Raw genomic sequence first — 14,122 nt, 5'->3', positions numbered from 1 at the left:
GCACCACAGACTTTAGACATCAGACCAGGTTTTAGGTGGTCTAAGGCGCAGTCGCTGTCTGAATCTCCAGGATAAAAAAAACACACCAGGTATGCATTTGATCACACTTTATTGTAAGATAAAAGCACCCCTGGGGCGCTGCAGGGAGCGCAAATTAATTTGCCATTTAAACAACAGGAGTGCTGGGTGTGAAAATGACAACTGCGTCAGGTTGAAAGAGATTGAGGGGTTTGATGTCCCAGCTCCTGCAGTCGAAGCATTCTTGGGCAAGTCACTTGGGGATGTGACATGTAGTGTAAAACTGCTTTGAGTAGTCAGAGAAATAGAAAGTCAATTTACCATGAATCATTAAATATAAACATTTTGTATAAAGCCTATCTTTTTACTGGAGTCAATATTTATCTCAATTGATATCATTGTCACAATGAGTTTTAATTGCCTCTTCCTCATCCAGCACAAAGATGAACTGTTAGTATTTGCTAACCCTCAAAACCTGCAGTCCATCAGTCCTGTTATACCCTTCTGGTTCTGAAAACACCTGGAATGCAAGGACCAAAATGTCAACTTTAAAGGTCACTATAGCGGTCCACAAAATGAGGTGACGCCGCCGATCTAGTACAGGCAGTTAACTCGAGCTGCACTGACATGTGACATGTCTCATTCTCAACAGTCACCTGACAACACCTCTTTCCTAATAGCTGTCTATTTAAGCACTCAGATTTCCAGTCTCTTCCTGCGCTCTTTCATTGCTAACTTTGACCTGAACCAGTACTGCACTCTTGCTCAGCCCCCCTCCACCACCCCAGCATCCACTTGTAGGCTCTGACTGGGGGGTTTAAGATATCATCCCATCACTCCTCAAATTTCTGCATGCAAATTAAAACTGTGACGAGTGATTAGGTCTGAGCATAGACGCACAAACACAAACTATGTTCTGCTCCAATAAATATTTAAGTATGTATGTATGTAAGATACAAACGTGAGTTGTCTCACTGAACTAATTTAAGATGCAAAAGTGACTACAATTCACACATACTCTGTGTGCGCCGCGGTCCGTCAGCGGCGTGCACTACGTTGTACTAAGCTTCCACTCTAGTCAATCATTGTGTTCACACAGGGTGCGCTGCGGTCCGTCTCCGGCGCGAGCCACCGACGGCACTGAGCTCTGCTCTATTTCAAATACGCAGCGAGTCTATTTTCGCCGGAGCACGCTGCAAGTTCGCGTCAAGCTAGACAGAATATGACAGCCCAGACAGGAAGTCAGACAAGAAAACGCACAGAGCATCCGGTCAATTTCAAAATAAAACACAATATACGGACTCGCGATCGTATTTTTCATCACTTTATCAACATTACGTCAAAACAGGAACCGAATTAACAACAATGCATCCTCAGAAAGACAAAGCAACATGTTGTTTGCATGTTTTTCTCTTTATTCCCGCGGGATCTTGTAGTTCTCCTGTGATGTGTCATGGGTGCGCTCCGCTGCGCTGACGTCGCAGAAACGGATCCAGTGTGAATGGGCGCGAGCCGTCCGACGGAGTATGTGTGGATTGCGGGTAAGGCACACATTAGGCACGATTGTTTCATATTGTTCCAGTGAACGATTGCCCCCGCCTCCCTCCCCTCTCCCTGGCTGGTCTGCGTTCCCATTAGTAACACTGTTCCCTACACTTGTGTATGCACACACTCCGATACAGCAGGTGGCAGTATGCACACAGTTGGTTTGCAAATCTGCCAAGAAGCTTAAATAAAAATAAGTAACCATGGCAACCTGCTCGTAGGCTAATTCAATTCTACTAACTATGGATGTTTTCGGTTTTGGTTTTCTGAGACACCAACGACCCCTCTCCCGCCTAACTTCCACATGTACCGTGCAGATCAGAGGACAAAATGGGCCCGTGCTGCGGACATACGATGGTGACGATGGTGATAGGAGCCGTTAAGGATTAAGTCATATAGCTGTCCACTTCCTTGTTTGAGCACGGTTGCGTTCACATCGAGTACACATGAATCATACCCTAGACCACCTCTTCAAGCGGACTTGGGCACGTTGCTCGAGTACGGTATGTTTGTGTAAACACTGATTAAATGAACCATACTTTGGGGTATGCGTACTTGGAACCGGGCCCGGGTCCCTAGTGTGAAGTCCACTTAGTGGTCCAAATACCAAATAAAACCAAGATGACCTTTTTTTGTGACTGAAAACACTAAACTTTATAAACCTTCTGCATGCATAACACAACTTTCTCAGCAAGTGAGAGTCAGTAAGTGGATGAAATGTATTATTTCCTGTGCACATTGCACTCTGTAGGCTGCGCCTGTTATCCACTCTTTACTTCTCTGTGATAGGTTTTGTCTTTTATAATGAGTAAACAATGCAGACAAATGAGTTTACTTTCCACCATCAAACTGCTTCTGCCAGCTCCCATTGTCTTAAAGAAGCTTGTGCTTATTTACTGTCATCGTGATATGGAAGCTGTCAGTTTGAAGCAGACTAGAAATAACTTCTCCAACGATTCTGATGGATATTGGAGGTGGCGATCAAACAATGCCAACAATTCTTCATCTAAAAAGTCAAAACACAAGGCTTTTCTTTCCAGTGTGGGAGGCATGTTGTGAGCTGTCATGAAATGTAATATATTTTTTGGGGATCATATCTCTTCCATTCTTTTTTTTTTTTTTTGAGAAACACCTGCACCCGATGCTGTTCCTCCTCGCCGTGATAACTGCTTCATTCACTACTGCAGCGTGCAGTGCCAGGGTATTGTTCTGTCTGGACGGATGGAGCAGCGTTCATTTCTGCTGTCTGATTCCGTGAATGGCACTCATCAGGAGAGTAATCACAAGTCGACAACATCTGTCTGTGCTACAGTGGTCTGTCAATCACGCTCAACGCTGCCAATTTTTTCCCAACAATTGGACTTCAGATGTCGTGTAAGCTTTTTCTCCCCCCACAATTTACTTGTCAGGACTCAAAGTTGGAAACTCTGAAAAAAATATTGTGAAACGAAAACTAAAAATAAACCTATGGAGAAAGCAAAAAGAGTATTTGGCATATAAAGGAAAAGTGGGGCCATCTTTCTCGTCTAGACTTATAAAAGCAGATGTATGTTCACAACAATAGAAACAAACTATCTTGTCTTCTTTTCCAAGCTTTTGAGACATAATTAGACAGCTTAAACACATCCAACTTAAACAGCCATTCCAGTTTTTGCACATCTGTCCACCCCAATTTTTCAGGTGTTTGACGAAGTATTGCATGAAACAATAATTCTCTTAAGTCATCATAATTTGTACATGGAAAAAGAAAAGAAATTGTACTCATTTTCCACTTACAAATCAAAACACAAATCATAAAACCTGTTTTCTTCTAGAACATTTTTGAATCGATCGACCTCAATGGCCAATTTAAAAGTTATCAAGTTCAAAGAGAGGTGAAGATAAGCAAAACAAATGGTGGATGAAAATAGTTTTTTTTTGTGCTTGATGGGCGGCCCTTTTTTTTCCCACAGAAAACTATAGCAAGAAGAAGCAAAATATAAAGTAAACATAAAGGTTTCCATCTCCTGAGACTTCTAACTCCTTACTAAAACTCTCATCTTAGACCTGTGTCCTGAGGGGAGGGAGAAGTCAACCTGCAGCATGAAACTCAGCTGTTTGAGACCTGAACAAGTGGTGGCATCGATCTGACACAAGAACCAAGAGACGCCTGTTCGACAATTCTTCTTCTTCTTCTTCTTCTTCTTCTTCTTCTACTAACACAAAGTCAGAACTGAAGATTCTTCTGACCTGCACCAGTCTGACCGCTCCATGACTGTGTTCACCCTGAACTGTGACAAATTGTGGCAAAAAAAAGCTAATGTGACTCCTTTTGTTGCATTTAATTGAGATGTCTTTTTATTCAAAACCAGCACTACACAAGGTATACCATCACTTTCCTTTAATCTAGGATTCTGACTTATTGTGGGAGTGAAGGCGCGAAGTAGGGATGCTATGTATCCCAGCATTCTTTGCACAGTGAAGCTGACGTGTGCAGTACACCATGAATGAGGGTACATTTTCATCACGTCAGGTCATGCTGGGTGGGTGATGGCAGCTCCACTTGCAGTCATGTCTTAGTGATTTATACTGGGGCGGCAGGAGCTCAGTCTGTAGGGAGTTGGAGTGGGAACCGGAGGGTTTTATTGGTTCAAGTCCCGGAAAAGTCTGGAAATTGGTCTGGTAGCTGGAGAGGTGCCACTTCACTTCCTGAGCACTGCCGACGTTCCCTTGAGCAAGAAATTGAACCCCCCCCCCCCCACCAGTTCTGTGGGCAGCCCCCTCACTCTGACATCCCTCAATTATTGCACATCCATATGATCCTGAATGTGAAAGTGTGTGTATTTCAGCCCATGTGTGTGTAGCATGTCTCAATAACAGAGTGTAAAATAGAATTTCCCCTCGCAGGATTAATTTTCATCTTCATTATATTGGTCAACTGGTATAAACGATGACGCCAACTTTCTTAGTTGAAAAAAAACAGGTATTAAAAGCACTTCTCATGCAACACATTTTACAGCAAAAAGATTGGTTTCACCCAAAGGTTCATGTATGACAAGCTAAGTTTTGTTTTTGAATGTTGAAGTACTGATTTTAATGATAGCTTGACTTTAACCTAAATGAGTGTATTCTTCCTAAACATGCTATAAATTAGAATAACTTGAAGCTTTAATCCCATATGTTCTGCTACACTGATGTCAGACAAACCCCTGCTTGTTGTTTCTACTCATAATATCTGCCTAGCTTATTGCCAATATCAATAAGAGGAGGGCTCAGTCACAGCACGTTCTAAAGGACGACCCATGTAAAAGCCATCCATCTATCCGAGGTTATTTAAAAGGAAAGACATCCAGTGGAGTGTACATTAACAACCTATCCACTGTGGGTCGAACAGAATCCATACTGTATTGTCCTCTGAACAAACTGTTTTCCCTTGACCATGTATCTTCTAATCCTCTCCGTGGCCCGCAGCCAGAGATTCACTGGACTCTGCTGAATATTTAATGTGGAGTTGAAATAAGGACTGAGTCCTGCAGTGAAGAAAACAAAGGGGAGACTTAAGTTGGCGACTGACCAAAGAGGCATTACTCAGTGGGGGACACGCTTTATCGTCTTTACACAACTCTTACTCATGTCACCCTCTGTATTCACAGCCCATTCTCACTCCAAACTCATCAAATGCAGCAGCTTGGTCAGTTGCCCAACCCCTTCAAGTTAAAATGTGGTAGCTTCATTTTATATATATATAAATAAATATGTACTATTCAATTCACATCCATTTACACCACCGCCATCAAAGCAGTCCAGTGTTTTAGGATACTTCCTCCCTGACTGCAGGACCTGGGGATAGAACCCCTGACCTTGTGGTTCAGAGATGACCGACTATTCCACTGAGCCACAGCCGCCCCTTAAAGATGATTGTGTGAAATGTGTCTGGACATACTTTGTTTTGAATGTCTAACTTGGTTTTAGATTTGTTTTGTATGCCTTTTTATTGGAAAGACAGGACAGTGGATAGAGTCAGAAATCAGGGAGAGAAAGTGGGGACAGACATGTAGGAAATGAGCCACAGGTTGGATTCAACCTGAGCCACCTGCTTGGAGGACTTCAGCCTCCTCACATGGGGCGCGCACACTGACCACTAGCTACTGATGCCCAAGTCTAGCCCAATTTGCTCATATATAATCGCTTAGTTGTCCTCTTAATTTTGCTACAGTGCCTATTTGTCATGATGGTCTTGATATTATTGATTATGATGAACGTAATGACGATGTTTTTTGTTTAATAACATCGACTTATAAGATGGTTTCTATACTGATTAGAGCTCTCAAGAACTGCCCTCAATGTTGTGCTTTGCCTCTGGTCACTTCCTGTCAGCACCTGTGTGTCCAATCAGACTCAAAGCTGATCGTTTGTTCTTACTGACATTGTTCCTTTTTTCCCCATTTGGGGAACTGATTTGCATGTAGAAGTCTTTATTTCTCCCATCAAGTAACATTTGGTATGATAAAATAATTAATCTGCCACAGGGACATGGAATCTGAAATTCCTCAGCTCATATTTCCTTTAAGAAATAGGCTCAAGTGAGGCTGTGTACCTTTAAGGCTGTCTTAGTACTCTGAAATGTCTTCCGTGTTCACCAGAGCAAGTTTTCTCATCGCATTTGTCATTCTCTTTGCAAAATGTGGGCCGTCTTTCTGCACCATCAGCTGCTACAGCACATTTGCTCATGTTCCAGACACCGTGTGAGTGTGAAGATTTGCAATGATTTGCCATGAAAACAAAAAAAACAAGGTGGCTACATCACAGATTTGAGACTTTCTACAAATGCTGTTTAACTGGGGAAGAAGGCTGCTCGCTTTAGTGCTGAACTAACAGACACACACACACACACACACACACACACACACACACACACACTATCCTCGGAGGGAACAGTCCATTATCGCTGGTGACAAACATGAAAAGCAAACGATGAGGAGCTATAGTCGTGGGGAAAAAAAAAATATCACTCCTGCAAGAAAAAAAAACATTTAAGATTCTGACTGCCTGCAAGAATCTCTTCGGCATCTCGCCACAGTCTCTCTTTTCATTAGAGCAACTCCAAGAAATGTCAAGTAAGATAACCCATTATCTTTGCTGTTGACAATAACATACACACACAGAGACACACACACACACACACACACACATCTTACCAGGCTCCCTGGCTACAGATTCTTGTATATTACTTTGCAAGTGTGATTCTATTGCTTCATTTGCCACTTCTCCTGCTGCTGACAAGTGACATCCTCTCTTTCTACTGGTCGGGATTGTTTAAACATCATGTTAAGCATTGACAGTTTGTCTGTGATTTTAATCTAATGGAGAGATGGATAAATAAAATCATTCAGTATGTATGGGATTTATATTTTGAAACTCTCAGTCCTCTGGTTTCCATACCCTGTGAGTCTAAACAAATGTTGAAGCTAACCTTGCATTATGAAGAGGAAATCAGCACTAGATAGGCATGACATATTGTGATTATTGTCAGCCCTTATTGGTAGCACTTGATCTACAAGATACCATTATTACCTTGCAAAAGCAATTCAGATTTTAGAACATTGAAAATGTCTGCAGGAATACATTTTCTATTACCATGGTGACAAAATGTAATTAGTCCCGCACCTGCATGCAAGTCACAAAGAGGTTGAAATTGAATGTTAAATTTATATATCTTTTCATTATCTTTATGTTTTAATGTTATGGTTAAAATGGCATTTTTTTGCACTTTCTCATTGGCTTCATTATTCAACAATATAACTTGTTTTAACTAGTCAGCTTTAACACTTAAATTGGGATGAGATGGTGAGGTTAATTAATCGTGATTAAACGCACAATACTGTAATGTAGATTCCACCACCAATCAAGACAATAACAAAAGATGATGTCTAGGCTGGTGGGGAATAATGGGAGTAATTCTCACTGTTACTCCACCCCAAACCCCCTCTAAAAACAAACTCCAAGATGAATGTGCAAAACAGACCTGAGGAAGAGAATATGTTTACCTCCAATGTATCCAAGTATAATTTATATCCCAGCAGCACATTCAGCAACAGTACGGGAGCTTTCAGTAGCAGTTAACACTTCCTTATACAGCCATCTAAGACGTAACATCTGGTGTTTCCATGGCAACGGTAAATAAGTTGACATGTCCTGTTACAACTATAAAATTACGTAATTCTATGGCTCTGATAACTATTGGAAGTATGTTAGGTACTGTAAGTACTCAACAAAGAAAATATAACAATAATAAATTAAAGATATTTTAGTGTAAAAATTCAACATATTACACTTAACTATTGAAATTCAGAGATTAATAGTGATTTTTTTTTTATACTGCAGCCCTAGTTTTGACCATCTAAGTTACCACTAATTCATGTTTTTACAATTCATACTTCACCCAAATGGTCATGATATCCTGAGTACAAAGAATAGGTAGTGAATAAATAAAGGAACCGTTGTGTTGTAGGAGGCTGAGATGTCTCAGGCTCGCTGGGCTGCAAGGAGCAGATTTTCTCTGGCTCCACATAACACGCAGGCACAGAGGAACAGCTGGGCTGTGAGCATTCATGTCATGTTGAAGGCTGAACATCTGAATCTATAGAGAAGCAACGCATGACTCACACCGCTGAATGCTTAGTGGGAAGTGTGAAACCGACACAATTAAAACACACATACAGAGCTCGGCTCCTTTTCTCCAGGCTGTGAGGTGTGCTATATGTGACCTAACCGGCTGTGGCCTCCTGATAAAACAGGCTTGATTGGGGTTGGATCCTGTCAGGTCACGGGTTAGCAACCTAAACCTCTGCAGTCAATCAGGTAGAAAAGCAAGCAAGGCTTTATTCAACAGATTAAATACTGGCATTGACCATAAATAGTCTTGTTGCTATGCTAACACAAAAGCTATAGATTCATATCAGCTGGAGGTAAACGGCTTGCATGTAGGATGATCATGTGAAACATGTGTTAGAGGTGTGTGTGCTTCAGTCATCTTTACATCAAGGTTGTGCTGTTACAGCTTTGCCTGACACATTTGTTTTGTGAAATGTGTTTGAAAAAAAAAACACATTACAGAGTTGAGGTAATGTGTAGTCAATGGGTGATTTAACTTCCCCCTTAACGTATGTGCGTATGTATGTAAAAAATCAGAAATTGACCTTCTTATTCTGCATTAGCATCTGATTTTGCACATAAACAGTCAGAGATTTAGAGTCTATTTGGCACATTTGTGGCTGCAAATAGTTCACAAAGATTGTTTTTCAGTGCCCAGTAATCCTGTTTCCTGTGACTCTGGTTTATGTTAATTACCTTCCTGTACAAAGCAAAACACCTGGGGCAGCATGCATAAAACTCTGGTTTGATACACGTCTTGACCCATTTTTTTCGGCACAACAAATACATTTAGGGACACATTCTTTAAGGTAGATCTGGAAAGATGCAGGCACACATCATGTTTGAGCCTAACCTACCCTCTCCAACAATCAGCCGTTTATGAACATGTGAATGCATAGAACATATGTTTGCAAATCAGTTCTACGGTAGCACTCATTACAACTGGGAATGAGAAGAAAACATAGGAGGAAGAGCAATGTCAACAGTTGTAAAGCATGGTAATGTTGTGCAACAACTGTCATTGCAAACAAAGATTATGAACAGCTGAGGCTGTTTACTGTAGCATTTTGGCTATTTCATCAGATCCTGTATACCTGTAATCTAGAGGTTGCATTAGACCTTCCCGCTGTCTCTTTTTTTTAAAGGGTGGTAAAAATGTGGTTATGATGTATGATGATCTGTCATTTGAATTAAAATTTTCAGATGATGAAATCCGGTCTGTTGCTATCACTGGATCACTTTCTCAACAGACAATGAAATCACATCTCTTGCTCTGTGTACTGGCTGTGTTGTTAGTATTAGACCAAACAGAAACCCACAGCACTTGTTTGGTTAGCTTTTGCTAGCCAATGCTAACCAACTACTCAGTTACTGTGATGCCCTTATGCTAGCATAAGCGAACGCCATCGCTTGCCCTATGCTAGGTTTAGCTGTAAGCATTAGCTAAATACAGTCACTGATCATCTGGAGTGGAAATGTTTGAGACAGATAGCGTATTCTTTCAAACTCGTCTGTGCTGGAAAGAAAAACACATTTGTATTGTTGTTGTTGTTGCTCTGTTTGTCTACATCATTCTCCTTCTTCCTGCATCTCCCACTATCTCACTTTCCAAGCCCAACCATTTCGGCCGATGGCTGTTCAACATGAGTCTGGTTCTGCTTGAAGTGTCTGCCTCTTGAAGGCAGTTTTTCTCTGCCACTGTAACTTTGCTAAATGTTGCCTTGTGCTGAGCTCATGATGGATTTTAGTTGGGTCCTTGTAGATAAAGTAAAAAAGAGTAAGGCTTTCAGCTGCTCTTTTGTGAAGTATCTTGAGATTAGATTTGTTACGAATTGGTGCTATACAAATAAAGACTGACTGACTTGAACCCTTCATAAGACATTATCCTTGCTGTTGTTTTGCCTGAATGTAACTAATGTTCACCAAAGTTTAGACTTATTTGTGGTAAAATAGTCATAAAGGTATTGTGGTAAAATTGGGTGCAGTGGTCCTTTGTTTTATAGTTACACCTGCCCAAATACATGGGTGTTTGGGAAAAGTAGACAGCAAACTTGCGCAAGTAATCCATATAAATGCAGAGACTCCCATCAGTCTGTCCCGTACACAACTGTGCAAACATTTGCCGTGTGTCATAGGATGGTGTTGTAAACATTGTCAATATGTGGGGGATTTCCCCACATATTGACAATGTTGTGCGAGAATGACTTAACCGATTTAAGCCAATAATTAGCAAAATGACAGCCACCCTTCATATTTTTCCAACATTGTTCAACAATTTATTTTAAAGACGGAAACTGGGTCATGTGACCCCTGTGGTTAACCATCATAGCAATCAGTTAAAACAATTGCTTAACAATTCAGGGTGATCATTGACAGGCCATGGTTAAAATGTCAATACATGAAAGATGAAAACCATCCCTAATACTTTCAATTATATAAACAGTATATTGTTATTAATGACATTTGGTTGCTATTTAACTTAATGTGTAGGGAAACAAATAGTAAAAGGTGTATATTAACATAAAACCAACATTTTACCATTATTTTACTTTCAGGTATCTCTGTAAGCCTGGTTTGACTGATGAGTAAGGTCTACATATCATCTTAGTCTTTTCATATTAACATGAGTGTGTGTTCAGGAACAGGTTCACACAATTTCCCTTTTTCAGCACCAAAAAACATCTCACATCTACACGTCTTTACTTAGGCTACAGAACCTCACTTCAAAATACTTCCATTTGCAACCAATCCATTCAAATAAAAGCCAAGAACCAATGCTCCGTCTTACCTCTTGGTGAATGATGCTTCCATATGATGTTGGCCTCGGGTCGGCCGACTGCCAGGCACATGAGACTGGCGCTGCTCCCCTCGTTCACTGTGACGTCTCTGGATATGTTAGTGATCCTGGCGGGTACTGCGGAGAGAAAGACGACCATGATTGATGTTTTGAGCATAATTAATGACTCATAAGAAAAGGGGCTCTCTATTCCACATGATCAGAGCAGTGATGAGGTTAAAAATAATAACTCAATTAGCATGAAATTAGCTGACAAATTTGACAATTCTCTGGCTTGCTATGGTGCTATACATGATTGATTTTCCCTCATCTTTGCCACACCGCTCATTAGACAAGCATCAGACTGACTTCGGGTACGAATAATTCCATCTCTCCAGTTGGACTAGCTTGTTCAGTTTGTGTGTGTGTGTGTGTGTGTGTGTGCCATGGCATGATAATACCTTGTAATAATTGATAGGGCCAGTACTGTGAAAATACACACTTTTTTTTGTGCCTTAGGACTACGGATGATACGGATACGTTTTTTTTAATGTCCGCCATTTTTGTCAGTTATGTTACCATTAGTAAAGGTAAAACTTCTGATTCTGAGGTTCTGGAGTCTCGGCTGTCAATACGATGTCAGTCTGCATCGTATTGATTGAAAATCAAAATTTACAGGAAGTACGTTCTCTGCTAAGTTCTATATGTCAGGACATATGTTCAGGCTGATAACAGGGACTGCAGGCTGCCATGTTGTTCACACACTTCACAGGTAAACCCAGTTACCTTCAAACAGATGATCAGATGACGTTTTTGTCTGGTGTCCCTCCATCTCTGTGCGCAAGGACACCCTCCCTCACTCTTGCTCGTCCATTTGAGTGCTCTCTCCCTCTTAGAAGTTTGTTCTTAAGTAAAAGAAAATCTCTGCCTGACAGGGTGATCATACGCGGTCACATAAAGCATGCATGTGTTGTATGATGACGTTATGTACAAGAGGTAATCGTGCTTAGGCACAGATAGTCCTGGCCAGTGTGACCGCGTGCTGTGCCGGCCAGCAAGGGCATGGCGCAGCGGGGGGCCAATCGTGCTTCAGTACGGCATGGTACGGATAGGCAGTGTGATTGCGCCCTTACATTTATTTTATAAATACAACTGTACTAAGCCTCTTGGCATAGCTTTCTAATAGGTGTCCTGCTAAGCCTTCATGCTGACAATATCTAGAAATAAAGTATTCCATACAAGTCTGTGCTGTTAACAGCATTGCCAAATAAATATCATAATAAGTTTATTACGGGTAAAATGCAACATGTGGTGCTTTTAAGGGCTTCTGTACAGGGCGGGGAGAAGTTCGGTGAGGACACAGCGGGCTGCACTTTCTCAGCCACACAGACCTCCGGCAGAGATGAATGAACGGGCATGTGTGTGCAGAGCAGCTGACAGGTCCTCCAGCTTGATAATGCCAGTGGCAAGGTGATTAAAAGCACAGCTCCCCTGCCACCGGGGCTGCTGGGCGGTGTGACTGGAGGCCTGGGGACATGTCACTCTTCATGTAGCCACAGCCGAGGGGTTGCAGCCAATAATTAATTAGAAAATGGAATCAAGAGGCTTGGAAATGGATGCTTTCTCTGGTTTGTTTGTTTAACAGTTGGGATCAACTGATATGGTTGATTTACTTTAAAAGAATGTGTATGTTTGTATCCATCTGTAGTTGTGCTGTTAAATATTTTCCATTGACAGAAACAGAGGCAGATGCATGGATGTGCCACAATGTGTCGTTATCTGCAAGGCACAAGAACACAGCGGTATAGCAAGCATTGTTACGACACAGTGCATTGTTGTCGGTCACAATATGAATTCAACCATATTTTGCATTCTCCCAGTCAAACAATACAATGGTGTCATGTGTTGGGGATCTTTTGGCTCAAACTTTCCCTCATGGGAATGTGGACAAATTTCTAGAAATGAGATTTTTTTTTAAGGGTCAGTAAGATAAAAAATAAAAGTTTTCAAAGTAGGCTGGGCAACAACTTCCTGCATGCCTCCTGGGAGTCACACCCCCCTCCCTCCCTTACCAAGGTGGTGAAAAAAGAGATCCACAAACTTTAGATGCAAAGGTAGCAACCACTTCACAAGATGTATTGCCTTCAAACTTGGAATGTATGAGTAAAGCAATATCTTCTGAAGCAATAAACATATGGTGAAACTGAGCAATAAGGGAAAGAAAGCCTGAGTACATAATAAACAACATAAGACAAATTTCACTTTTTTTTAGCAGAAAGTTTTCGGCTTCTGTCTACCCGTTCATTTGGAAAAGTGTTGATAGTGTCATAAAGTTACAGTCGGTTACTGAAGGTGTAATCTGGTTGCTGACAGGAATAGGAGGATTGTCAAAACATCTCTCAATCAGAAGGTTGCTTCTGCTGCTTCGTCAGCTGCGTATGAACATGAATGGGATTAGTTACCTCTGATGTACACTTTACACAGCAGCCTCTGCCATCAGTGTGTGAATGGTGTGACTTGTAGTGTAAAAGTGCTTTCAGAAGTCTAGAAAAGTGCTATACAAGCTCAAGTCCATTTACCATTTACAACACTCACAGGGAGGCCTGGGTAAAAGTGGTACAGTCATGGTACTCCACAGCTCGAGACATGCAGACACACTTCATTTTATTTAAAATATTAAATTGGAATTACTGGACTCCTTTAAAAATGTCAAGGTTAGGGCTTAAGGAGGAGGATAGCTGCTGGAGATGGAATAAAAAACGCTGATCAATATGCTGTATGAATGCGAGATGGTACAAGACTTTTGGTCAGAAATTGTCAAATGTATTATCAATATATTAAAAATAGAGCTCATTCAGTGTCCAGCATTATGTTTATTAGGTATCTTACCAGTGGATGCTAACCTGTCCTCCAAAGTGTGTTCTTGGGTAAAATGAACCTTTCTAATGGGGCGCAGGATTGTGCTAAGGAACTGGAAGTCAAAAGAGAAAGTCAGACCTAAGGGGTGGAGAGATGAGTTGGCTCGGATGGATTCAGCTGAACAGCTAAAAAATACAAAATTAACAGCAACACAAAGGTTTTTTAGATCTGTTTGGGGTCCCTATCTGGCGATGAGTGGCAGAGATGATCATAATGATAAATGATGTTTAA

General features: G+C 41.2%; 1 protein-coding gene across 2 annotated transcripts in view; it reads right to left on the bottom strand.

Moving 5' to 3' along the window:
- Positions 1 to 14,122, bottom strand: part of opcml (opioid binding protein/cell adhesion molecule-like) — a 387,148-nt gene that overhangs the window by 54,533 nt on the left and 318,493 nt on the right. For both annotated transcript variants that reach the window (XM_020629289.2, XM_020629288.3), the window contains one exon: positions 10,985 to 11,110. In XM_020629289.2, coding sequence (XP_020484945.1) covers positions 10,985 to 11,110 — 126 coding nt within the window. The remainder of the gene's footprint in view (positions 1 to 10,984; positions 11,111 to 14,122) is intronic.

Source organism: Labrus bergylta, chromosome 14 (assembly GCF_963930695.1).
Source record: "Labrus bergylta chromosome 14, fLabBer1.1, whole genome shotgun sequence".
Lineage (NCBI taxonomy): Eukaryota > Metazoa > Chordata > Actinopteri > Labriformes > Labridae > Labrus > Labrus bergylta.
This window is presented reverse-complemented; position numbering and strand designations above follow the sequence as displayed.